Source organism: Melozone crissalis, unplaced genomic scaffold (assembly GCF_028551555.1).
Source record: "Melozone crissalis strain CALT ecotype California unplaced genomic scaffold, PUWL_Pcris_2 ptg000006l_1, whole genome shotgun sequence".
NCBI classification, from domain to species: Eukaryota; Metazoa; Chordata; class Aves; order Passeriformes; family Passerellidae; genus Melozone; species Melozone crissalis.
The window spans coordinates 35,842,501-35,869,687 of NW_026535784.1; the positions used below are offsets into that span (position 1 = coordinate 35,842,501).

The following is a 27,187-nucleotide window of genomic DNA, read 5'->3' on the forward strand; positions in this document are numbered from 1 at the left end:
CTGTGCATTATGCAAACAAGAGGTGAGCTGAAATGTGTCAGTGGCACTAGAAAACTTCAGATTGCTCCACAGAGGAAACTAAAATTGCTGTGAAAGCCAAAGGGAACATTAATAGCGAGGCACCTGGTTCAAGGTTGTTCTAATACTCCATGTGCCTCTTCAACTCAACTCAACAGGTCAGGGTTTTCCTTCAGAAAGATTTTTACCTGAAGTGTGTTTCTGTTGCTTTAACCAATTGGTAGTTATAACTATAATTGGCAGTTTTAACTACCAATTGATTGGGTTTTTTTAACCTGGAAAAAAATAGAGGAAAACAGTTTGCCACCTAGATACCACCAGAAAGGAAGTAATGTTATCAAAGAAACAGTAGGTACAACAGGACATGTGACAAGTCAAGTTCAGATGTTACTGATATTATTTTATGTGCTAATATAACAAATCTATACTACGATAAAATGTATTAGATACACTTCTCAACTAAAACCACTTTATAACATACACATCAAAACTGCAGTTCTGCTCTAACATCTATAATGACACCATTTAAAAAATAAGTGAATTAAGTATAAAAGCATCAGTAACACCACCACTAATTTCCCACGACTTCATTGTTCTTGTGGTACAGTGAGAATTAGCATTCTCCCAGACTTACCCTCATCTTCAGGTCCAGAAATGTAGTCCAGGAAGATTCTGAGGCTCAGATTTCTCCATGGTCTCTGTATGTCTATTAGTATAAAAGGTTCTGGCAGTACCAAGAACCACTAAAAGATCTCTAACATCTAAATTTTCTAAATATTACCAGAATCTACATACACACTGGCACAGCTGGCTTTTTGCCAGTTCACTTGCAGACCAGTTGTTGCATGTTTTAATCTGTTGATCTATACATACCCAGCAGACCCATATATACCAAAAGACTTGGACAAACTCAGCATAACAGAATGACAGAAAAATAACTGTGTGCTGAAGGCACAGTGAGTTTCTCAGATTATTGGAACATCTACCACATTGCATACATATTGCTTTTTTCCCAGACATATGAACCTAAAAACCAGATGAATCCTAAAAAAATCTATTGCACCATTTTTGAAGAGGCAATTCACAAAGTAAACTGTGTACTATTGGCTGGGCATCTGAGCAGGAAAAGGAACAGATTTCCCAAAGGGTCAAGTGTTAAAAAGAAACCTCCCACTAGATGGCTCACAGGGCCCTTGCTGTAGGGATGAAGGCAGGAATATCTGACCCAGCAATCACGAAAATGAAAATCTGTAAGACATTCCATAAGAACATCACCAGATAATGGAACTGGGGCTGGCCATGACCGTGCTGTCCTCTGCAGCCAGGAACACTGAAAACAGGAATTCATACAGTTCCCAGTCTGGATCCCTGCCTAGTCCTTGGCTTTGTCTAGATTCCTAAAAAATAAGAGCAGTGAGCCACTCTGTAGGGAATATGGGTGACTTCTAGATTTCTTTTTATATTACCAAACAATACACGTAGTAATACAATGTGCTTTCAGAACTGTGCCATTTTACTTCCTTCATTATTTTCAGAATTTGTATTTATTTGAAAGGCAGAGCTGTAGATGTAGAACATGCCAGTGTTAAGAAGCCATCTAGCATTCTGTGTACACACAGGATGCCCTGTGTGCAAGCTGGGCTTCCACCCTACAAATGCACTACAAGTAACAGAACCATTCTAGACTGCCATACAAGAATGCAAGAGGAGGGAAATGACCTGCATTGCTCTTAATTACTGTGGCTGATTGCTATTGCAAGGTGACACTCAGTGTATGCATGAGATGTTAGAAGCTAATTGCAATTTTGGTATTGCAATCAACGCCAACACGGCAGTACAAGACCCTAATACTCACAATGAACATTTTTTGTCCTGTTACTAATGACTTCTACAGCAATACACTGATACAAAGATGTCTCAGGAACATTTTTTTTTAAAGTATGATGTTAACACTGAGCATTTTGACTATGAAAACAATAACAATAATATAAATTTTGTTAAATAAACTTTAAAAATAATAAGTATATAACTAATACAGATTAATAAATAATAATCATTCTACACATAATTACAATATATTGGGATAACTTTATATCTAAAAGTTATTTTATGATTCTTATTACAGAGTACACATTCAATTACAATGTAAAATATTACCTTCATTAGGAAACTAATTAGGAAATTAATTTATGCGAATCTTTATCAACTTTATTTTGTGGGTCATCAGATAACTTTTCTATTCTGACATTCAAAGACCTAATATTCTTAAAACTGGGGTACTGTAATTAGCTTGCCTTTGACAGAAATAGCTCCTCAAACTAATAACATTCTACTAGATGATGGTCTTGTACTGTGGGAGCAGATCTCCAATTCTCAAACATGATTTATGAAATCATCTTGTTGACCTTCCATACTGGACAAAAGGACAGGAAGTCATAATGTCACCAGTAGCCAGAAAGTGTAATGAAAGTCAAAACTTGCTAATTTAGTCAGTAAATCAAATACCAATAGGTCCCAAAAACCCACAGAAAAGAACTATTTTTTTCATTTAATTAGCTGAAGATTTAAATACTTTAAACTCTATGTTTATATTGAGTGATTACTTACGATAAATTCAAATAAATATAAGTTCTAAATTTTGTAAGATATGGATCTATTTATTCAGTAATGGTAAAAAACTTCTTAAGATGAAGTTTTATGGCAATTCAGTTTCCATTACTTAACTGAGCTACCAAAATATCTGTAATATATTAGGTCTTACTAATAAAAAATCTAAAGCATTCTACTTCATGAATTAATTCCTCAAAAGTTCAGTTAAAATAATTTTCTCCAGAAATGTGCAGGACAATGACCTTATATAATCATCATATTCTCCATGTGGTTTAAGGAGTTAAGTGACCAAGGCTGTTCTTACACAGGTATGCTCCCAAATAATTTAACTTCCATTAAAATAACTGCTGAAATGACTCCTCCTTTGACACTTACTAATTTCAGTTTCCTCAGAATTTACATTCCTCCCTACATTCAGCATAAAATCAAAGCAGATCACTTCAATGTCATTTCTTTAAAAACTCAGATAAATATCACAAAAACTTAATTTCTAAAATCCTGAAAAAGAGCTTATTGTACCCATACTGTGGGAGGAGGAATAAACTAAATCCCAAAACAGAAAAGTGCTTTCTCAAGCTGTCACAAATCTATGGAGAACTGCAAATGCTGTTCTTGGACTCTAGAACCATAAACACACTGCCTGGACTGAGGAATGAAAGCATTCAAACTGCTGCTCTTTTGGTGTAAATACTGCACAGCATGCACAGCTTCAGATGACACTTTAAAGTGAAAACATTATAAGACAGAAATGACTAGGATTAGTAGGAAAGGAAATTTAGATGTCAAACTATAGACTATGGAAAAGTTATTTATTTATTATATATGAGAAGTGGAAAATTCTGATCACTAGAATGATATAAATGAAACTTCCTAGTTCAAAAGTATTATCCAACAATTTGGGAGCAATAAGAAAATCTGCATAAACTTGGAAACCATCAGTTGGCAAAAAACCAAAAGAAACACAGATCTGTCACTATGATCAAAATGGTTACCAAGTGTGATAGAATTGGGAGAAAATTATTTCCAGAAAAGATAAAGAAATATTAATGCCTTTCTACAAAGCAAACTAAGATCTTGGATGGTAAACAAAGTACATTTCTGCTCCTTCAGGATTAATACATCAGGAAAATAAACACTGAAAAGAAAAAAATCTACATAATAATGATAAAATACTGTAAAAATTGAGAATAAACTAGCTATAAATACATATAGTCCGGAAAATAAAAGGTGTTTCTAAGCATAGCAAGTGTAATGTGGAAAGAGAAAAAAAAAACACAAAAAACTGAAAAATAACAAAAAGAGATGCTTTGAGGGGAAAAGAAAGTACTGATTCCTGCATTCTTTCTTTTAAAATAACTTTCAATATGGCCTAAATCAATTCTTCTGTGTTCTGCAGATGCAAGAACCTCACAAAACAAGACACAAGTGAAAATTAATCACTTGAACCCTGTCTATCACAGAAAAGTACAAGCATATCTTCATTATTACGCTATTGGGTGCAAAGGCAGTCCTTGCACCAACTCAGTGCTCAGATCTGACTCTCCTCACTATTTTAGCTATGGACCTTTCCCTCCTGTCAAACCAAAGAGCCAAACCCAAACTCTCCAGCCACATCTGCTTTGCATGAAGTACCTGTCCTGCACCCTCTCTGCCTCTCCAGGTGTCAACCAGAGCCCATGGTAAGTGCTACAGGATATTTCATGGCTTTCTACTCCTTCACCTCTCAGAGGCTTCTGTGGAGCTACTCAAAATGAAACTCTGGAAACATATCTTCTATAATTCTTCTACATCTCACACTTCAAAAATTGAGGCTGAGGTATGATTCATAGTTTTTTACTTCAATTTAATAAAAAAAAAATCATGTTTCTTCTCTTCTCACTAAAGATTTCCTGTGGGTTTGGTTTTTTATTCTTTTAGAAATTTCAGTATGCCTTTTTTTTTCTGCATCCCCTCTTGTAATGCAATTGTTAACATAAATACTTTTACAAATTAAAAAATATTTTAAAATACTTATAAAAGCAGAGGCACTGGACTCTGTTGAAGATACTCAGAAAAGACATTGCTATTTTCTTTCAGGCAAAATTTTCATTGCCTCCCAACAGATAAGACTTTTGTAGGAGAAATAACTCAAGAGATCTTGTCAGCTCTTACATTTGTCACCGTGTGAGAGGATTTCTCTACAAGATTCTAAGGATTGTCATCCTTCCAGCATATTTCCAATGTCCACCTTTTCTTTCTGTAACTCTTGCATCTTCAGCAAGAATTAACAACTCTTGAACAGTCTTCTCAGTGAAAGGTAAAGTATACTTTGCTATGGAGCAGTTCTGCTGCTTTCATTTTGGCAGAGGATCTATTCTTAAAGGCCACCAAAACAGTTACAGTGAAACAGATTGGTCTGTCCATGTCACACTGCTGGTTGAAAAATAGGTACATATGAAGATATTTTAAATAAAAACTAATGCAGAGAGACAGTAAATTAATCTAGTTATTGCTCTGCACTTTTTTGGTTTTTTTGAGATGCTTTATTACCTTACTTATAGGAGTTGCTACAATTCATCTTCTGGAATGGAAAAAGAGGTAGGATGATTGATGTCATTTGTCTACCCAATTTGTACATATCTTTAACGAACAGAGCGAGGCATATAGTAAAAATATGACTGAACCGTAAAAATAATTAACTTTTGTTCTCGTTGTGTCATTTTGGCATTAATTTTCATTATGCCTTCAAGCAGGTGAGAAGCATGACAATGTTCCAGTGAATGCCTTCATACTTACTTGGATTCCTTCTTCCAGTGCTGCAGGCCATGAAAGCACCGAGGCAAGTTCAGGAGTTAGCACATACAGACAATGCTTTAAAACTTGCTTCTGCAGTGGCAGATGAGAGCAGACTGTCTTGTTGGGTTAGTGACTTCTCCCCCCTTCCCAGTTCAGTTCTGTGCCCTAGCTAATGCACATACTAAGTGGGAAATCACTGAAGACAAGGACAGTGTGGGATTGTGGACAGTGCCACCAGGACGTACCAGAGTGACGACGTTCCACTGCCACCGTTTACCTCTCCACCACGTAGCACCCGTGTCCCAGCAATTAGAGAGGTGGTGATGCACCTGCACAAGAACAACTGAAAAGACTGAGTCTTCCCAGTGCTCGCAGACTTGCATTCTCACCTCTACAATCCACTACTGATTTGAGAAAAATTATGCATTTTTCTCAATGATGCAATTTTCTCAAAATGATGACATGGGAAACCATGGCCACACATCCTTCGTTGTTTTGCCCATAACTCAAAAGAAAATGCAAAAGCAATGCAATACATACCTTTGTTTATCTTTCAATTGCACTAAGAACTCTACAAGGACTATCTATAAAGTAGAAGCACTAGCAAATATCAGAAGTGATAAACATCCCAACTCAGTGGTACAGAGCTCTTTAGACTTGGATTGTACTTGAGATGCTGCTAGTGCCAACTCTGAGATCTCCTGAGGAAAGCTACTACACATTCTGCTATTTACAGAGACCTGACAGATGTGCCATTAAAGAAAAAATTCTGTCTCTGTATACTTATAGCTTAAAATTATCTATAGGATTATTACTAACAAGTAATAGTATCTTGCTGATGTTTGTGTCAATAGTTTTTATTTGTCACTTTTTTTTCTTTTAAAAATATTTTAAAATCCATTATTTTGTACCGGTATTTCCTATACAGGATGCACCAAGCTTCTGCTTCTCAACTTAAGGCAGCACTAGAAACACCAGAGCACAATGCTTTTCCATTCTTTTTTATCAGTTATGTTTCTTGATGCAGTGCCAACTGATGCACTGCAGGCAAGAATATCTCCTATTGCTCCATGCTACCTTTAAAGCTAGGGAGCCTACCTAAATTGGGGTAAAGGGCAAAGGCAGCACATCCTTTCCTCATGAATACCAAGCATGTTATCCCCAAGTGATATGGACTAGCTTGTATGCCTACTGTCTGCTGGATAAGTGATGAGCAGTCACAGGAGGTAGAAAAAGGCTTGATCTCACCTCTTTCCATGAACATTGCACCATTGCACACAATTATATTCAGCTATTCAGAAGAGGATTTTTCAGCTAACTTTTACCATCTGGGCAATTGCTGAGAGTTTCTTTTTGAAAAATACTGTGAAACATTTCTTCAATTGTGTAATGTATTATCACAAGCCATCTTTTAGTAGCAAAAGATAATTCAGTGTATCCTTCTCGTCCCCAGTACCCAACAGCCCTTTATTTTGTGCTGCCCCAGGAATTAGGGCTCTACTAGAAAGATTCAGTACACATTCCATTGATAGAAAACAAACTTGTAAATAACACCACTTCCTGAAAACAGACTGACTGAAAAACCCCATATGTTTTTTTAATTTCTGAGAGTGACAGAGAAGAAGCCAGACCATTTTAGCTTGCTGCTAAAAATATACTCAAGTTGTTTTCAGCTATTCAAAGAATTTGAGTGCTAATTTCAGGTCATATAAAAATCACACATCCAGTCCAACCCAGCTAGAATACAGATATATACTCTGGGTGAAATTTTAGTCTCCTTAGTGCTAGAGATTCCTTTCACATTGTCTTCAGCAGAGCGTATCATTCTCAGAACTTGAGTTTCAGGCCTCTTAAAAAGAAATTCTGACAGTTGTTATTTCTTGAAAAGTAACTGGACAAGTCTAAGAGGTTTTCAGCAAATACTATATAGATGCATCAGGCTTAGAAGTTGTTTTGCACATAATGTACCAAACTGTGATAGAAATTGCTGAGTAGAAATTTCCAGAGATTATTAGAGTTTTGTTTGTGCAGAGCCAAAAATAACTTAACCAAAGATGAAGAATATCCCCTCACAAAGCCTCTACCTAATTTTTACACAAGTAAGCTTTTAATGCTCAAGCAATCACCAGGAACACTAGCTGTATGAAAGTGGAAATACATACATATGTGCTAAGAGTACAGCTAGATACTAATGCATGCACATACAAATATTTTTTGTTTAAAAAAGAAACAAAAAAATCTCTAAAGATAAACTATTCAAAATCTCTAAGGATAAACTATTAAAAATCTCTAAGGATAAACTATTCAGAAGAAGTGACCTACTGTTAATTCACATTCAATCCCAAGTAAAGCCATGTTCTAAAAGGTTTAGGTTCACAAAACCAAAAACATACCTGTGTACTTCTAAATGCTTCTAAACACTGTTAGCACAAACACAGTCTCATTTTTACCAATTCTTGTACACCTGATTTTAGTTTTGGTTTAGCCAACAGGAAAGCAATCAGCAGCAGGTATTATTACTGAACCTAACTTCAGAATCAGAAACTTTTAACAGTTAAGACAAGTATGATTCCTAATTAGTGCCCATTACCAGTTAAGTATGCATTACAGGATCCAGTGAAAACCATAAAATCTAGAGTTACTGCTCTAATTATACAGCATATAAACAATATCTGTGAGAACCTGTTTAATTTTATTTTCATGTCAGTGTATGCCTGCAATGTAAATGAATTATTTATAACGATTTTAAAATATATTTTGTTAAATGTAACATCATGCACTAAAAACCATGAAAACAGAAATTTCTTTCTATTTTAGTACTTCAGATGCACTTTCTATGTAGAGTGAGAGACACACGGAGCACACAGACAAGGCGAGGCTGTTCTGGGTTTTTTTTGTCAGCAGCCTTAGTCTCTCACTCATTTGCTGGATGGATTTCACCAAGCTAGCTGATGTCTCAAGGGCAGCCTAAGACTCACACACTCAAAGTTTCATGTATTTTTAAAACTGCAATACCCAGAGGTAGAGGGTGAGGACTGACAGGCTTCCAAGGCATCAATGTAATGCAAAGTAAGAACTGTTTTCTACATATAAAAACAGGCATGTATATTCTACAGCAGTCAGAAGGATTATATCCCATTCCCCATTGGCAAGCTTGAAAAATCATGTAGAATATTCTTATTAAGACATGAATATACACCTTTACCATACTCTTATTCACTGTATGAGTACCTAAAATATAGTAGAGCTATTAAGCAGATAAATGACAACAACTTCCTTCCTCAAACATACCTTGTTTTTCACTGCATAGTGGAGTGTTTTTTTAGGTAATTTTGCTTTGCATATTTATATCAAGACCCTTATATTTGCATGTAAAAATAAAATGTAGCAATTAAAAAGAGACAGGAACACTTATATTTGTCAGTTGAGCTGTGTAAATGACACCTTTCATAGCAATCTTTTAATAAAATCAAGGGAAAACACATTTACATGAGTGAAGACCTACTTAAAATAATAAAAAAAAAAAAATCTAAAAAGTAGAGATTCTTACCCTAAAAAACTCTTTAGTGGAGCCAGAATCTAATGTCCCATAAGCAATTTCAGTTTGCTTGGAAAGATCCTCAGCACTTTCAATGGGAGACACCATCCTCTCCACGGTCAGGAAGGCAGCTAAGTTAGCCGTGTAGGAGGAGATGATGATGAGGGTAAAGAACCACCACACACCTCCAACAATGCGCCCCGACAGGGACCTAGTAACAAGTATGAAATGCATTTGTAAAGTGAAATGGAAATCCCCAAAAAGGAACACGTTACCAGTTTTATGCAAATGGTGCAGTATAATACAGGGAAGCATTTCAGGCTATCTCAGAGTCCAGCTCTGCACACCAGATGGGAAATCAAGGCATTCTCCACTGGATCTCCTGGGACTCTGCTGAAATCAGGACTCCAGAGTTTACTTCTGGAAGAACTTAGTGATCCAGTTCTTCAAAGTTTTGACAACCCTTGAAGGAAACTGCTCACATCATAATGTGCTATATTTAACACAAACTTTTTGTTCCCTGTGAAGTGATTTTGTGTGACATTATGATGAGGATCAAACAAAATCAGCAGATAAACCAATATGCACTTTAAAATCAAAGGCCTTGATTGTTTTCCTAAGACATTCAGACAAAGACTGATTTTCACAAAACAATGGCTTATGCTGCTGTGCACAATCTGTACTGAGAAACAAATAGCATTATTAATAAGAAAAGCTTGCCCAGGGAATATCTACAGGCTAGGAAGTGCACACGACTTTTGACAGATACAAGCATTTGACAAACTGAGGACTGGACATGAAACAATCAGTGATAATACAGAAAAATGGTGAAGAAAGTATATTTTTTTAAAAAGAATAATAATAATCTGATGTTTATAACAGCAGCAGGTGGGCTCTTATGGATCTGTGTTTTGCTTCTCCTGCTCAAGAAGAAAGAAGAAAAGAGAACTCAAGAAAATATACAAAACAGCGTAAAGCACACAACTCAACTCAGTAATTTTCAAGAACTGAAAACTAGTATAAGAGAAATATCGATACAACATTATTGTCAAACCTAGCATTTTTTTTCATGGTTCTTTAAAGTTTGAAATTAATTACCACTTTGTTCCCAAACGAGGCATTATAGGAAGCAGTACATAATATTTGGAGATATGCTTAATTATCTGGCAGAAATGTGCATGTAGTTAAAAGTCTAATACTAGGGCACTGCAGTAGCCTAGATTTGTCTTGGTGTGTCTCCTCTATTTATTAAGTAAACAAATTAGGAATCACTCACCCAGCCTACTGAACTGTGAATGAGAACACAAACTAATTATGACATAGAAGGCATATATATATATATATATATATATATATATATATATATATATATAACTATATAAAGATATATGTACATTTAAAAAGTACAGTTATGCAAACTGGACTTACCAAGCTAGGAACAAAATTAAATAGAACCAATTCTGGACAAATAATTTTTTTCTAATGGCTATTACATAAAATCTGTCATAATTCTGACATTAAAAGATTTACTCCATGTCACAACAGACTCACTAATTCACTCTACTACATGAAAATCAAGTCAGATAAGGCCCAAAATAAGTTATTCAAAGGACCATAGGAAAAAATCTATTTCAAGCTCATTCTAAAGGGAGCTGTATTCTGCAAAAATGCTTTCTGTCACCTTTGAAAAAACATCACATACTTATTTTGAAACGGAGGTAATTGGAATATAAAGTAATTCTACAAGTAAAATATAGAGTTATGAGATATACTGAATATATTATATTGTGTATTTGCAAGGTAAAATCTGTCAATGGGTACTTAATATCTGCCAACTTTATGGCATTTTGTATTGTATTCATGACACCCTCTATAAGTGACAATAATTTTCAAATGTCCATGATCTGTGAGCAAAGTTGCCACTGACTTTGTGAAAAAAGAATAAGCTCAATACCAGTACAGAAATTATGCTCCCACATGGCATTTTACAAGTAAAATTATTTGGGGTGTCACTTTTATTCAAAATTTCCCCAGGCAGTCTGTCACAGTTAAATGAGTAGTTTCTTTTTTATGTACATTTGGAAAAGTTTCTAGAATGTGCTGGCATGAACTCACACTTTAGAAACCCCTAATTTACTATACCTTTAAGTACTAAAATAAAAATTTCTGTGTAGAAATTACATAAATTTGTGCACCATATTTTGTACTTAGAAAGGTATTATCCAGCAGAACAGAGAGCACACTCACATCTCAGAAAAGATGAGGAAAACTTTGCTCTAAGTTATAATTATCACATAATATATTATTTTACTCTTCTGTTTCTCTACTACCCATGAGGCAACATTGGGAGTGCCACGACAGACCATTTCCACGTGGTCCAGTCTTACTCAGCATCACCTTCTATTCCAGAGCCAGGGAACCCTAGTAACCTGTCTCCTTTAAAAGTCTTAGAGCAGCTTCCACTTTTATTACAGAAATGATTGCAGTAATGCAAAATTAACTTCAGAAAGGTATTTTGTTAATGCCTGAAGATAGTCCTTTTTATATTTAATCTGATTCATCTGTAGGCAGTTCAAATTCCATAGTGAAATGTTTTGGTGCAAAACCAGAAACAAGAAGTGTTTTTCAGCCCTCTATTTTTATAATAAACTAATAATATACAAACTAACCACCTTCCTCAAAATTATGGTTTCAATGAAATAAAAGTTAAATGCTTCACTGAAACTTGATATTAAATATCCAAAATTGAGTTTCATGCACCTTTTATGATGACCATTTGCTATCAGTATTCTTGCACTACCTTTCAAAACCTATCAAACCATATAAAACAGCCATTGTGCTTTCACAGATAGTAAAATAATAATGATAACAAGAAAAAGATCATAATTCTACTACAGCCTTGATTCAATGAAAATAATTTTGTACTAATATGTGACTTAGCAGGCAACTCCAACTGTGAAGTGTGTCATTAATACAAAAACCCCACAGGAGTGAAATTTACACAACTTCTCATGATCTGCAGCGATTTGCCCTCTTCACTGATTTGTCTCTTGTACACAATTCTCACTGGGTTATGTGCCAAATGCGTTGCATCTTTCACCATAAAGGCTGGCATCTCCCACTGTGATACAGCAGCCTCTATAGAGAATTGCTTAAGTTCTCACACAATAAATGCTGTTATTTCTGTGGTAGAACAACTTGAAAACCTGCTGTCGCCTTTTGGGACGCATGACTTCATATCTAAGAAATGCTCCCTTGGTTTGATTTATTTTGACTCACTAGACTCACTACAAATTGACCTGTTCCCTGTCTTACTCCAGGATGTTTATAAGAAATGTAATTATAACAAGCAGTTTTAACTAAGTCCTCTGGTTTGAATTCCTTAAACCCGGCTGCCCTATTTAAATTGCTACTGTATTCCCTTCAAGCAGCAAGCAGCTATTTACCTACCTACTCACCACTTCGCTGAATCAAGGTTGGAACCACTTGTGACTTGTGCACAAGCAAAATAGAATATTTAATGAACTGCAAAGGAATTAACTTAAGTGCTTTACAGTTGTCCCGAATAAAAGTAGAAGAAAATCCATGAGGAATTAAGCACTTATGAACTGGACCTTCAGATTCGTTTTCATCATTTCCTTTGTGACTTTTCTAAAACTAGGCCATGGAAAAAAAATAGTGTTTTGCAAATATCTACATGAAATTAGAGCCATAACAGGACTTTTACTTCAGTTCAAGGCTCTCTTGGGGAATAAGAGTGTGTCATTAACCATGTTATGATATGCAGTGAGTTTTAGAGGGAAAGTGCTGCCTCTGTAGTTCGTGACTAGTTTGTTATCCTTTTTTCCCATTACAGTTGTGGTGAACCGTATGCACTGTCAACTGTAAAATGGGAATATGCAGCAAAAACACGGTACCCCTCCAAGAAGGCATGGAATGATGTGAACCTTATGCATTTTACAGTCTCTGCATGGTGTATATAACTTCACTTGGCAGATTTATGATCGACATTAAGGCAAAGTCAATCAGCTACATCCAGACCCTATGTCACAGACAAGTTCTTTCACTGCAAGGACTTCTGTGACTTTAGGGAAGGAAAAATCATTGCAATTAATTTCTCTCCAAGAATGAAAATATATGCACCACGAACCTCTTCTGGCTGAGATGGCTGAGACCAAAAATGCACAAAGTTGAAATGAGTGAGTAACCAACCTTGGCGAAATATCGCATCCTTGCTGCATAAAGGCACCCAGGGAAAACCAGAGACTATTAAATATCCCAAATTCATTAGTTGATTCATTAGTTTGCGTTTCTCTTCCATCTTCAAATTCCTCAGTGTGCCACTCGTATGGGCTAAATCTGCTGACCAGGAATAAAACTACACTGACCCCAATGTAGGCAAAAACAATGCACATCCAGATTTCATATGCTAACGGATCAAGAAATGAAAACACTCCTGGCTTGGACTTCTGAGGCTTCTTGATCATTATTGATATCCCCAGGCTCATAAAGGGCTTTGAGAAGTCAATCACCTCTTCTCTCACCAATGTTATAGTTAATGGAGCGATTGCAATATCGGCTTTCTGTAAAGGAAGAAAAAAAGCAAATAATAGCTAATGCAATGAACAGAGCGAAAAATGGTTCAGTTTCTATGGCATTTCACAAATAGAAAATAGGACAGCAGAGACATTTGTTTCACTGAGAACATCCTGTGGAGAATTTCAGAAATTTTTAGTTGAACTTGTACTGAAATACATAGAGCCATATGGTCGGTGCATTCCAAGCTTTTGTTTTTACATACGCCCTTTTAACAGCATATGCCATTTAAAAGTTTAACAAAGTACTTTGCTTTTCACCTGGTGAGAAGGATGAAATATGCATCCACATTCCCCCAACTTTATTTGCATCTGAAATTTAATTTAATGTTTTATTTTCAATTTTTTTCATGCCATTAAAAGTTATTAATTACTGAAAAATTAAGTAGGCAACTTTCCTACACTCTACAGAGAAAATGAAACCAAATCCCACTCCTTCCATTAGTCATCTTTAATAGCTTTATTATAGAAAATTTTCTTACCCCATAAACAAGTTCTCCAACCATCCCATTCCAGATTTTCGTGTCTGCATCCCTTGCCCCATACTTGCCATCCCCAACAATTGTGAGCTTATATTTGAATCCACAGTGCTTAGCAATTTCTGTAGCTAAGTCCACACAATAGCCCTCATATCGATCATTTCCTTCAAGCATTTCGTGATTTTTCTTCATCATGACATATGGGGACTCCTGCACAGAAAGAACTTGCCTTAGCTACTTGACAGAGACAGGTGCATCTGTTGTACACTTCACAGATTGGTATGTTCCCTTTTACATGTGAAAAAAGAGAGCCAATACCATCCGAATAATACATGCCATGTGTAAGTTAGTTGTTAATTATGAATGGCACATGTCTTTAACACATTTAAAAGCTGCATTCTCCAGAATCATACACAAATGGCAGTACTTACAGGCACAGTGATTCCCAGAAGTATGTTAATAATGACCATGAATGTTAACAGGAGTTACGCATTCAGAGAAGAAAGAGTAAATTCCAAAATCAGTTTCTTTCTCTCATACAGTTTGGATGGAAGAAGGCAAATTATTTAGTTGTTTTTGTTGCTGTCTTATACAAGAAAATTATTTTCTATTTCACAACCACATCTCTCTCTGAGAAAACACTTGAGGCTCTCAAGGCTATATTTTTATTAAATTGTGATACAAACAATAGGTAAGATATCTATAACTATGCACTAAAGTTCTATCATGAGCAAAACTGGTGATGAGTCATAAGTTGGATTAATGTATTTCCTCTTTGTTTAGTTGCTACAGGACTGTTCTTGCACCCAGAGAAATTCCTATGCTAACCTATGGGTTGTTCAAACTGATAAACAAGCTGTGTAATTTACAGAAAAATGCTCTTTTATAATAATATATAATTCAATTTTCTAAACAACCAGAATATAACATTTAATGTTTAATTTTACATTTTACCAATCCATAGCAGCTACAATCCTGAAGCACAAGAACCAGTCTCTTTGCTGTTTCTCAAAATCTATTCCCTAAATTCTCTGCCTCTCAGAAAGTTCTTCTCCTTTGAAACTATGTATTAATTTCCATTTTCAGTTTTAAAAACGATAACTTTCTAGGCTGTTCAATCAAAGACCATTCATCCTCTACAAATCAAAATCGCGTGCTGAATCCCATACATTGCCCTGATTTCTAGATTTTATTATGTTTCACAATAGGTAACAGCTCACAACCTCAAATAATAAAAAGACAGTACATTTAAACTAACAGAATGTTGAGAAACAAATCATTGTTGGACAGACTGTCTTCTGACAAAATACGAGGTTAATTACCAAAATAGTGGTGACAATAATAGTCTTATTCTCTAGTCCTGAAGATTCATTTCCAAGAGGGCCATCAAGAGGATTCACAACCATTTTGTCCACTTCACTCCAATATCCAATCTAAAGAGAGTGTATAGGATGCACAGACACTAGTGAATATGAACTTTTCTGGAAAAGGTAAAGCATGTTATTACTGTGCCCTTGATTTGTGCTCACAGAGAACTATTTCAGCTATGGATTTACCGCTGTAAGAATTTCTATTTATGTAGTGACAGGCTACAACAAACACTAAAAAGATTGAACTAATGACATTTGTTTACATTACTTTTTCTAGAACAGGTATATCATTCTTACTCACATATTAACAGGTTTTAGCATAAACATCACACATTGTAAAATTTAAATACTCCAGATTAGCAAAACATGAGAAACTGTTTTTCCCTGAGAGAATTTTAAATTGGAGCAGAAACACAAACACATTTATAAAAATGTCACTAAAAGCTGTATCCAGCTTTTGTCAATCAGAAGCACCTTTTTCCAAATGCTGGCTCATATTTAGCAATTCAGATCAGAAAGAAAAAAGTTTCATCACAAAACTGAAAGAACAACAGTCTTACGTAATACTTACCTGAAATAATAATTCATATTTGTTAGAAAGAAATATTACATTTGTTTACTTCACTCTGCAAGACCACTGTAGAATACACCTATGAACAAATATTATCACAACTCATGCTTTAATTAGTGTTTCAGTACCTACCTTAACCCATTGCTTAGAATGGTTAAACCTTTAAAGACACTATAAGACAATTCAAATTACCTTCCGAGGACCAGTACTTTTGAGCTCCATGACGTTTATTGTAAAATTGATTCTCTTTCCATTCTGATCAAACTTGATATTTCCTGTTAGCCCTTCCACCTGAACCTATAACAGATGAAGATGCAAGTGGTAGAAGAATTAAGCTTGTTTCTTTTCAGAAGATGGGTTTTTTATTTCCACAAATGATTATTGAAATTTCAAAAACAATAATGTAGGAGACATTTTCATATGCAATATATTATCTTAGCCAGGTTCCTGAGGACTTTACATCCACATTATTTCCAGCAAGATTCAGACAGCTTAGGAGACTAAAAGATATCTTCGAGCATTTCAAACATGCACTCATCCCAGCACCCACTCCAGGGAAACTACCTGTTTCAATGCCCTTTCTATTTCTACACCATGACCCCAGGGTACAGCTGGATTTGCAAGGCAATCTCCAGCATTTCCTCTTCTGGAGATCTCAATCCTCTGTTTACGCAAATTCCGGAAAGCTTCTGTCATCACTTGAACAGCATCATAGGTCAGAGCAGAGGTATACTGAAAAGAAGAGAAAATATTTAATTAAAAACCGTCTTCAGCTTCAGCATACCTTCCAATCCACTTGGTGATCCATTAAACACTAGAAAGGATAGTAAGATATACTTGAAATCAATTTTTTCCTTAGTTACCCTCTGAGGGGCATATGTGAAAATTCATCTAGAGTTCATCAGAATGGTAAGGGACAGTGCCAATAAACCGGAGCTAAAGATTTACAGAGGTTTTCAGGGTGAGTTACATTTTTTCTCACTTACAGCTGTGTAATAGTCCTGTGTGCAGATATGGCTGGAAGGCCGTGCAGGTGACAGGGGAAAAAAAGAAATAATTTTCAGTGTTTAACCTGAGCTAGTCTGTAAAAATAAGAAGTTGTTCCTCTGATTACACTCTTCATGGAGAAGCATTTATTCACAGATCTTGAGATTTCATCTCCTCCCAGACATATACACACAAACCCAAAGAGCATGTATTTGTATATAGATGCATTTAACTTTTTCCCATTAAATATAAAATCTCAGGGGTAGCTACTTTCATGTATGCAATACCTTGTCAACACCGCAGTTTTGAAGCAGAGATGCCTCAAAAAAAGTGGTGGAAGTGGTGTCTCTCAAAGAGCAATATAGGTGAGGAAGAGCCCCATGTCCCTAAACTGACATAAAATAAGGAGCTTTACAACTTCTGAGACATCAGAGAGGAATCCTGTCATCACATGCATCAGAAACTGGGGCTAAATGGTCAAAAGCATTTATCTTCAGTGACTGGAAAATTTGACATCTCAACTAACTAACTGAACTGAAACCACATGTGCACATACACTGAGGACTTTGTTGGATGGGCTTTTTGAGTCTGGAACACCACAGTTATGCCAAATATAAAGAGCCATTTTTGGAAACATGGGCCAGAATATAACCACTTAGAGGCATATGAATGAATGGAATGATCCCTGTGAAAGCTATTAGATGCTGAAAATATATAAATTGTTAAGTGGAGAGAAATGATGTATTAGCTCTTTGCTTCAATGGCTCAGACTTTAATGAGAATTTTAATTAGCTAGCTCAAGTCATGCAGAAGGCTCTTGTAATTGTAACGAAAGCAAGCTCCCGAATTGAGATTAATTTTTGTGTGCAACTGTCAGACCTTAGAAAAGGAAAAAAAAGGAAAGTAGAACTCTTTTTTAAAGATCAGTACGCTCAGTGATCGGTGTCAATCTTCTCAATAAAGTTTTCTCAGTGACTTGTACAGAAACATTTACAGGGATCAGAACAGCAGAAGAATGAAGTGAAAGACTGGCTGGAGTCACTACGACTTCCTCCTACTAGAGCAGCAGTGCTTAAGTGGTGTGCATGAATTTGGAGATGAGGAGAAAAAGGGACCCTGCCCAGCAGTACTTTAAACATTGCTCTTTGCAGTACAGAAACATATTGTGCCACACTAGTGTTCTGAGAAACTTTGGACACAGCACTGTCATCAAACAAACATCGAAACACACTTTGGGTAGCAGAGAAGATAAGAGTTTGGAACTGAGATGTGTAATGCTATCTAATTCAGTTATTCTACGATTGATTGGATCATTTAGATGTATTTAATGTATTATCTCAAGAATATTATTTCTATAGTATTTAATTACTGACCTGAATATTCATAGCTCAATCATACATGAGGATTATGCAGAGCTTTGCCTATCAATCAATATCTGTGTGTGCATACATGTCATCACATATATAATTTAGATTAAGACAGCTTTAATCTAAGGATCTCAAAATATTTTAAAAGCACTGTTGGAGATGCCATGAAAGCAAGCAGGCACGAATCATTCCTTACTGCTTTATTGTGCATACACTTTCAGCTTCTAATAACCTTCATGGGGCTCATTAACACTATCTACAGCTTCATAAATTGATGTAAAGTTGACAAACTAAACCAAAGTGAACTCATTACCATAAACAAGAAATGACAGACCAATAACCTGCTCATGCAGAGGTGTGTGTGTGTCTGCATAATAAATAAAATGGTTGGAAGCTGAAGGATGCATTAGCCCTGCCTTGATTCATTTTGTTTTCCTGGAGATTCATCCACATTCTGGTCTTCATTATTAAAATAAATAGCAGCACTATTTGGAATTTTATTCTGTGGAAGTAGGATGGGGTCTTACATCTTACAATTTTATGGCAGTGTAAATCTCCCAATATAATTTCTGTTCCTTTCAACTTTATATTATAAGATCAGCAACTTTACTACAAAATGAAATAGGTACTATACTAGAGTTCTGACAGAATCAAATTAAATTAATTAAAACATGGCAAAAATATGCAAAAAAAAAAAAATCCTGCATCTCACAATTTTAGAACTAGGATAATAAACTGATAAGATAAATTGCCTAAAGATTTTATGCCATTTGCTATGAAACATAGATTGCATGAATGTAAAATGAAAATCATTTTCCCTAAGTAGATGCCTTAATTGCCAAGCAGAGAAAACACAACATCCATGTAATTTTCTTCAACTTAAATTTCTAACTGAACTTTCTACCTTCAACTTAAATGCTCTATAGGCTGTAGTAAAATATGTAAGCTGCACTTGCAAAGATGAATTTGAAAAGTAAAGACAAAACAAAGTTATCCCAGACTAAGCAGAAGTTATTGCATGTGCTGTCCAAGAAAATCTGGCAAGATGTTGCCTTTTGTAAATTCAGATGTTTTCCAGTAACTCAGGAGATACTGGAAACCCTTAGCTAAAAGGGACAGGATTCTATTTTGTACATATCAGTAACTGAATCTTCTGAAGCTGAAATGGCAGAACACTACTCCAGAATATAACAAGATTCTGGTATATGTACATTTCAAAGTTGTAAGATATTATAAGAAAGGCAAGTTAAACCTGCATTTCACTCAATGCCTGTCCACGTGCTCATGAGTGAGAGATACAATCAGACATTTAAAATAATTAAGACAGTATACTCAAGCAGTGGAAAAGAAATAAAATTGTGAAGACATAAATGCAAAAAAAAGAGAAAAAAAGAAAAAAGGAAAATATTCTGAATCACAAGAAGTCAAATTCTTTTCCTCTTGGTTTGGATATCTGCAATGTCTAAATCTATCCTTGACAGATTAGAGACAGATTAGCTTGAGTTTGGGATATTTTTTTTTCTTTTTAAGAGTCAGAGAAGAGAAAAAGCATTCTAAGGTGTGATTCATTTCACCAGTTAAACACCTTCTCTGAAGATGAAATTAATTGTGCTTTATATTTCACGCATTTGATCTCCAGTGACTCCTGAGATGAGGGAGGAATGCAGGGCGATCACCTTGGGTGCAGATGCTTACACTGTAGACTCACCAGTAACAAACTAAAACCACTCAGACAGACTGTGAACTAGCCATTCATCCCTAATCCAGCACAACAGAGAGAAAGACAAAGTAATGGGGGAATTTTGGCAGGACTCTACCAGCTGCATCAAAGAATGCAGCGCTGCTGTACAAGACACTAGGGAGAGCTCAGGCAGAATGGCAGATCCAGCTGCAGCAGCGCTCAAGAAGGCAGAAACCAGTCTACAACAGGCACAGATAGAGGCTCCTCACCATGTATGGGGGTGCTATTGGAACAGCAGGAGAAGGGGCACTGCATCACTAACAGAGGATAAGAGAAAGGAGCCCTAAAAATCTGATACAAATATATTCCCTTGGAGAGCGGTAAAATTCTGAGAGAGGAAATGTAGGAAATGCTCTTGGTTGCAAGAGCAGAAGGGTAGAATCAATGAGTCTAAACACACTTTCACCACTTTCATGTTTAAACAATTTCTATAACAGCAAATATACAAAATAAACTCTAAACTATAATAAAATCGCTCATCTCATTTTTCCCTCAACAAAGTACTTCTCTATTAGAATGCTAGTATATACAACAAAAGCAGAAAGACTGATATAAACATTACTACATCTTTATAAATTACATATAAAACATAGGTACATACATATGTAGACACACAAGCAAAAAAGAAATGAGGCCCAAAGTTACTTGTTAAGAACTGTGAAGGAACTGGGCAACTGTCTCCTGCACTTCCAGTGTAGTCAAACTGATGCAACAGTTTAGATACCTACTTCTTAAAGGTCTTTAATGTAACTGGGAGCTATTTTAAAACAGACAGTATTATACACACTTAGGAAAATACCTGAAGGTGGTCTGACAGATAAGAGAGCTAACAGAAAATTACTGAACTGATTGGAAATAGCTCTTTCCTTCTGGAGCTTGTGGCACCTTTCATAGCATCCTGACAGGACATGGAATTGCAAAGAGCTACTTCCAATAGAAACAACAGACATTGTCAAATCTTGTACACATAAATGTAATTGGAAGTGAAGATGGCCTTTGACTGTGCCCATAATCAGGCTTTGTTCTCACCTGTTTTGTGCAGGCATTAGCATGAATGGGGGTGTGTACACACCAGTGTGCTGAGCTGGCTGCCAGTCAAACTGCAAATGGGCCTTGAGCACCCGAGCATCTTCATTACCTATGGCCATATTTCAATACTGCAATGTGAGATAGAGGTCAGGGAGCCCAGAGAAGACAGTGCATGGCTCTTCCTCTGTGTTAGGATGATGCTCTTGTGAAACTAGGCAAGCAACTGACTTGCTTCCAGCTGAGAATAATTGCATACATACACAAGATATTTGCAAATAATAATTGCAAATTTTTAACAACAACCCTGGTCCTGACTAAAAGGGGAAGAGAGATTAATAAAATGTAAAATTACCTATCATTTAAAAAAATTAATTAGATTTATCTCAGAAAAGATGAGGTTAGAGACCAAGACCTATTTATCTTAATGAATATACTATCCTTATTACATTTTGTTTCCCAAAGTTGCGCAGTCACATCAACTTTGATAACAGCCTTTGTTCAAACACAACTGCAGCGCTCAGTGTGCACAGAAAACCTAAACAAGCAGGCATTTTTGCTTTGAAGTGCCATACTGGCACGAGATGCAAGGAACACCTTAAGCAACTGTCACTTTAGAAAAACTTGTGTTCAGCTCCAAAACTGCTATCCAGAAAATCTGCTGGTTTTTTGACATGCTTTGTGTTTTAATTATCTCTTTGCTTGGTTTAGAAAGGCTGCTTTCCGAGCACACCAGAACAGATAGCCCAGTAACAGGCACTTGCCAAACCCCAAATTCCTGGAAGTCTAACTTTTATTTCAAAGACATGCTCACAGCACATCCAGCAGAGACTGACAAGACTGGGGCACTGGAATTATCCTAATGTTCCCATTGTAGGATATTTATAGGAAAAAGTGACCTTCTTTCACTCTTTTAAAAACTGAATATAGCAAAGATCACAAGATTTATAAAGCCCAAAGTGCTTGGCCTTTCTACCTATTTTATCTACTACTTTAATAGGAATGAGATGCCTGAGCTGTAATTCCTCCCCCATGATTGCTTCCAGTACAGAACAATCTTCTCACTAGAGTCATCAGAGGTGCTAATTCAGCAGGAGAAAAAGAGTGCAGGTACCTACCTTTTTTTAATCTTACATTGAGAATACAGGTTTTAAAGCACTTTGGTCTTCCATTATAGTAAATGGAAACCATTTACTTGGATTTGAAATCAAAAAGCTTTACAGAAATAACAAAAAAATTATTTGGAATTGAACCCACAGCATTTCACTTATAAAAGATGCTGCATATTCTAGTCATGCCACTGCCTATGGAAAATATACATAGTAAAACAAAATTAGTAAGGTTCTAGAATGATTTGTGTAATCTTACTTCTAACTTAGAATAAACATGCAAACCAGCAATGCCACTAATGATAAAATCACCTTGAATTTACTGTAAAACACAAAAAACATGCAACTTTTTAATTTTCACCAGATAAATACACAAAAGCTTTTTCTTCAAGGCTAAGTCAGAACAAAGTATGTCACCCTTAACGGTATTAAAAATCAGCAGGATCCAGCAGCAAAAACTGAAGCCTTTGGTCACAGTAGTGAAAACAGACCAAGCAGAAATGAGAACAAAATGTACAAATAGAAAGGGAAAAGAATTCTCTGAAAAAGATAAACTCCAAGAAAAGGATTTAAAAGAATTAATGTGAATGTTTGAAGTGTTGAAGTATGTGTAGAGTTCTTTGACTTTTTATTGTGAGTATGGGTTTTGGCATTTTTTTGGTGTTTGCTGTTTTGTTGGGTTTATTTGTTTGTTTGGTTTGGTTTTTGGGTTTTTTATTTTTTTCCAGGAGGGGAGAGGGAGAAAAAAATCCAATCAGCAGTCTCATCCTATATACTGTGGTGTTCTAAGAATTTTCAAAATATGCCATTTAAAACTAATAGTAATAGTTCAAGCCTTAAATTTAAAACAATAGGGAAAAAGAAGAAACACAAAAACCCCTAAAACAATTCCTAAACCCCAATTCCCCATGTTCATTATCACTCCTCATCTACCCTAATCAGCAACAAGATACCTGTTGTATCAAGATAAAAAGCCTCCTCCTGTTTGCGTCAAGCTAATTTCCAAGCAGAATACTAACAGAATCGAATACACCATTCTCACCAGAATCCTGATTTCAGCAAGACATAGTTATTGTCAAATAATAATAAACACTTCATTTTTACTTTTCTGCCACCCCATGCCAGGTAATGCGGGCAGCTACCAACATTAATTGGTCCTTAATACCAGACCTGCCCCGGAAAAAATCCTGCATGTCTCTCCTCCTTACTCATTTAAGTATGCCCAGTGCCTCTCCTCCTCCCTTATTCCCCTGACCCGAGAAACTTGAAGTCACAGATGCCTCTCCAGCTCTGAGCTGCACCACTTTTCTGTGTCTTTCACTCACATTTCAACAGCCTCTTCTCACTTTGCTGACCCCTTTTTAGCATGACATCATTCCTCCTCCTCCTCCTATTTTCATCTTTGTCTATGGCTCCCTCTGCTCCTCTTATCCCCAATTCTCCATCAAGCTCTACTGTCCTAAATGACATTGATCTTTGTGAGGCCAGGGTTATGTCTGATCTTGAAGAACAATTGAATCATGAAGGAACAGTAGCTTTTCCTGTTTATATCCACCACATCCAGAGGAATTGCTGGCCGAGAACACAGAGTTCCTGGAAAAATCGGCAGGTGGAATCCACTGCACTTTGCTGGCTGAAGATCCTTAACAATTTATAATTACTAAGAATGAGGGGATTCAAGTTCAAGAAACACAGCTTCATAGAGACATCAGACCTTGGCTCTGTAGGTTTCTGAAATCTGCTTTAGCACAGTTCAGCCACTTTCAGGATCGAAGGATCTGGGTCAATTGCCCTTTTGTATGTCTGAGACAAATCTACAGATATTGCCTCAAACCACCCACTGCTTTCAGTGACTAAATGTTCCATTCTTTAATTGACTTTTCTTAAAAGAAAAAAGCAACAACAACCAACCCAAACCAGCTATGCTGGAATGAGTGACTACTTACACAAAACAGCCTTAATCTATTAAAAAGAAGCATGAAGTTTAACACTGAAATTTTTCATGCTCACATTTTTTGCATTTATTTTTTCAAATAGAGAAGACTGAACACTGGGATTTGAAAGCCCAGTGAAACTAACTGCCAGATGAATATCTTTTTTATGCCCAGAAAACCAAAATGCAAGGACCGAAAACAGGCAGGACAATCTCAAAAATCTACAGTTTTATCAAGAAACTTAGAAAAAACCGAAAATAGTCCAGATCAGTTCTTTGTTCAACCTTGTAATAAATACTAAAAATTACCTATTAGAAAAATCGTATTTATAAATCATTATGATCCACATGAGTTAAGGTATATCCAATCATATTTTTCTATTAAAACTGTAGCAGGTGGAACAGAATATCCCCTATAACTCTTATTAAAATTCATTGCATTATAAAACCATTTTCCAACACACTGCAATCATAAGAGGCAAGGCCCAAAATGAAGTTAATGTCTTATTCATCAACTGTACACTTTTGCTTTGTCATCTATATCTACACAAACTGCCTTCTGAATTTTCAGTGTGCATAATTGTTTTCTGTGCTCTCTTCTTTGTTCACATTGTTTTCTTCTTTCCTCCTTATTATAAGTGTGTCATCTAAATGTTAATTATTTCTGCAAGGTAAATAATTGTGTGCTATGCATGTTTGTATTTTTTCTTCTGCATGTTACCTGTATTGAATCCTTCTGCTAAATTAGCACCAGTAAAGTTAAACCAGCATCTGTCAGTTACAAGCATCATTACTCCTGACTTATGGTTTCATACTAATTGCCTAAAGACTATATGACTTGACTATAAAGAAGAAACCTGAAAATGTGAAATTACTGAAGACAAAATCGGGCGTAAAAACAATCTAGTGTTTTTGGTATCTTAGCTATGCATTTGTTGGATGGGAAAAGAGATTATGAAGCCAGAAATACAACCATGAAAAGAGAAAATCTGAAACATTATGTGCCAGCATGAAACAGTTTCACCATCCAAAATAGCTGCATGAGTACCAGGGTTGTTATCACCTTCTGACACAATGGGATTCTCTACGAGTCTGAGCTTAATTAGGTCTTCAACCAGGCAGCCCCAAATTTTTTTCTGCATGCTGCACATAGACTCTGTATATATCATATGCAAGGTGTCTCAGGCACTTCAAGCCTCAGGTTGCTCTTACAAAAGCTTATCCCAGAGTAGCATGGCTTATAGAATAGACTATCTCAGTTGGACAGACCTACAATGATTATCTAGTCCAACTGCCTGAACAATTCAGGGCTGACCAATTCTAAAGTGGGCTTTTAGCAGAATTATCCCAATGCCTCTCAAACAGACAGGCTTGGGATGTTGACCAGCACTCATGGAGGACTGTTCCTGTGTTTGACTACCCTAAAAATGAAAGAAATGTAAATAAATGCTTCCACAGGTCCAGTCTGAACCTGCTCTGGGGCAGCTCTGAACCATTCCCACACATCCCCTTGTCACAGGATACCAAGGAGTGGATCTCAGCACCATCCTCTCCACTCCCCCTCCTTAGAAAGCTGTGGAGAGCAATGGGGTCACTCCTCAGCCTCCTCCTCTCCATAGGAGACAAGCTCAGAGATCTTTGCTGTCCCTCACAGGACACACCTACTTGAAGCCTAGTGCTTAGATGGGGGTTTAGCTCTGGCTGGACACCAGGTGCCACCAAAGCTGTTCTGTCACTCCCTTCCTCAGAAGGACTGGGAAGAAAAAATAAAATGAAAGGCTCACAGGTTGGGATAACGGCAGGGAGAGATCACTCAGCAATGACCATAACAGGAAGAACAGACTCAGCTCAGAAAAAATTTAATTACGAATCAAACCAAAGTAGGATAATGAGAAAATAAAAAATAAATCTCCAAACATCTCAACCCACTTCTCCCTGGGCTCAACTTCACTCACAAATTCTTTATCCTCATTCCCACAGTGGCACAGGGGGATGTGGAAGGGGGTTGCAGTCTGTTCAGCACCCATCTCTACCATTACTTCCTCCTCACAGGGTGGACTCCTCACACTCTTCCTCTGCAGGGAAATTTGATCTCTGACACCTGGTCCAGCTCCTGTCCTTCCTTCTGCACTGTCTGCAGGGCTGTTTCTCTCATATATTGTCACTTATCCCTCTGGCTGCTATTGTGCAGCAGCATTGTTCTCTTCTTGAATGCGTTATCAGAGGCACCACCACCTTCCCTGATGAGCTCAGCCTTGGGAGCCAGAGGGTCAGTCTTGGAGCCAGCTGGTATTGGCTTCACTGGATGTGGGGGAAGCTTCCAGAAGCTCCTCACAAAAGCCACTCCTGTGGTCGGTCCCCTTCTACTAAAACCCTGCCACACAAAGGCAATGCAACTTATGTCTCACTAGCCTTCAGGTGATACAGATTGAGCTTCTTTCAGCAAAGGGACCAAAGAGACAGAATGGGCTGATCAGATCAGCAAACTGGAGTATTGGATGTGAACGGATGGGTTGTCCTTCAGGGTCCTTCCACAGGATCAAGAAGCTTGCCTTGAATGTAACAGCCTGGAACAGCATTAGGCTCAGAAAGCCATACTGGATCAAAAGAAAATTTCAACTTGTTATTATTCGGCCTTTACAAAATTAAACATGTCTTTCTTTTTGCTACTTGACTAAAAATTAGTGAGGATGCTCAACTCTGTGTTTCAAGATCTACACAGTAGCTCTTCTAGAACTGCATACAGAGACTGGTAACACCCTTGGTTACAACAGAAATGTTTTAAATTTAACCTGAAGTAAACAATGTATCAGCGTTAATTTTGAAAGATATAAAAATATTCTGTAAAAAAGTCTGCAGAGCACTTGTTTTAAGCATCCTGCTTAATCTATAAAACTTGTGCTTTTATCAGTACAGGTACAGTGCAGCAACAAATGAGATCAGTGTACTTTCTCATCTATGTCCTAAGATAGCAATTTTTTATAATTAATATTTTTTAAATTAAAAAGATACATTTTTAAAGCAATTTGATACAGATATTCTTCTGGGCATCTGTGGAAGAGGCTTTT

General features: G+C 36.5%; 1 protein-coding gene across 5 annotated transcripts in view; it reads right to left on the bottom strand.

Annotated features, from left to right (window-relative positions):
• GRIA2 (glutamate ionotropic receptor AMPA type subunit 2) overlaps window positions 1-27,187 on the bottom strand; it is an 88,955-nt gene that overhangs the window by 6,656 nt on the left and 55,112 nt on the right. For all 5 annotated transcript variants that reach the window (XM_054290436.1, XM_054290444.1, XM_054290470.1 and 2 more), the window contains exons 7-12: window positions 16,521-16,688; window positions 16,149-16,253; window positions 15,338-15,448; window positions 14,019-14,225; window positions 13,154-13,524; window positions 8,954-9,152 (exon numbers count right to left, since the gene is read on the bottom strand). In XM_054290436.1, the coding sequence (XP_054146411.1) occupies window positions 8,954-9,152; window positions 13,154-13,524; window positions 14,019-14,225; window positions 15,338-15,448; window positions 16,149-16,253; window positions 16,521-16,688 (1,161 nt within the window). The remainder of the gene's footprint in view (window positions 1-8,953; window positions 9,153-13,153; window positions 13,525-14,018; window positions 14,226-15,337; window positions 15,449-16,148; window positions 16,254-16,520; window positions 16,689-27,187) is intronic.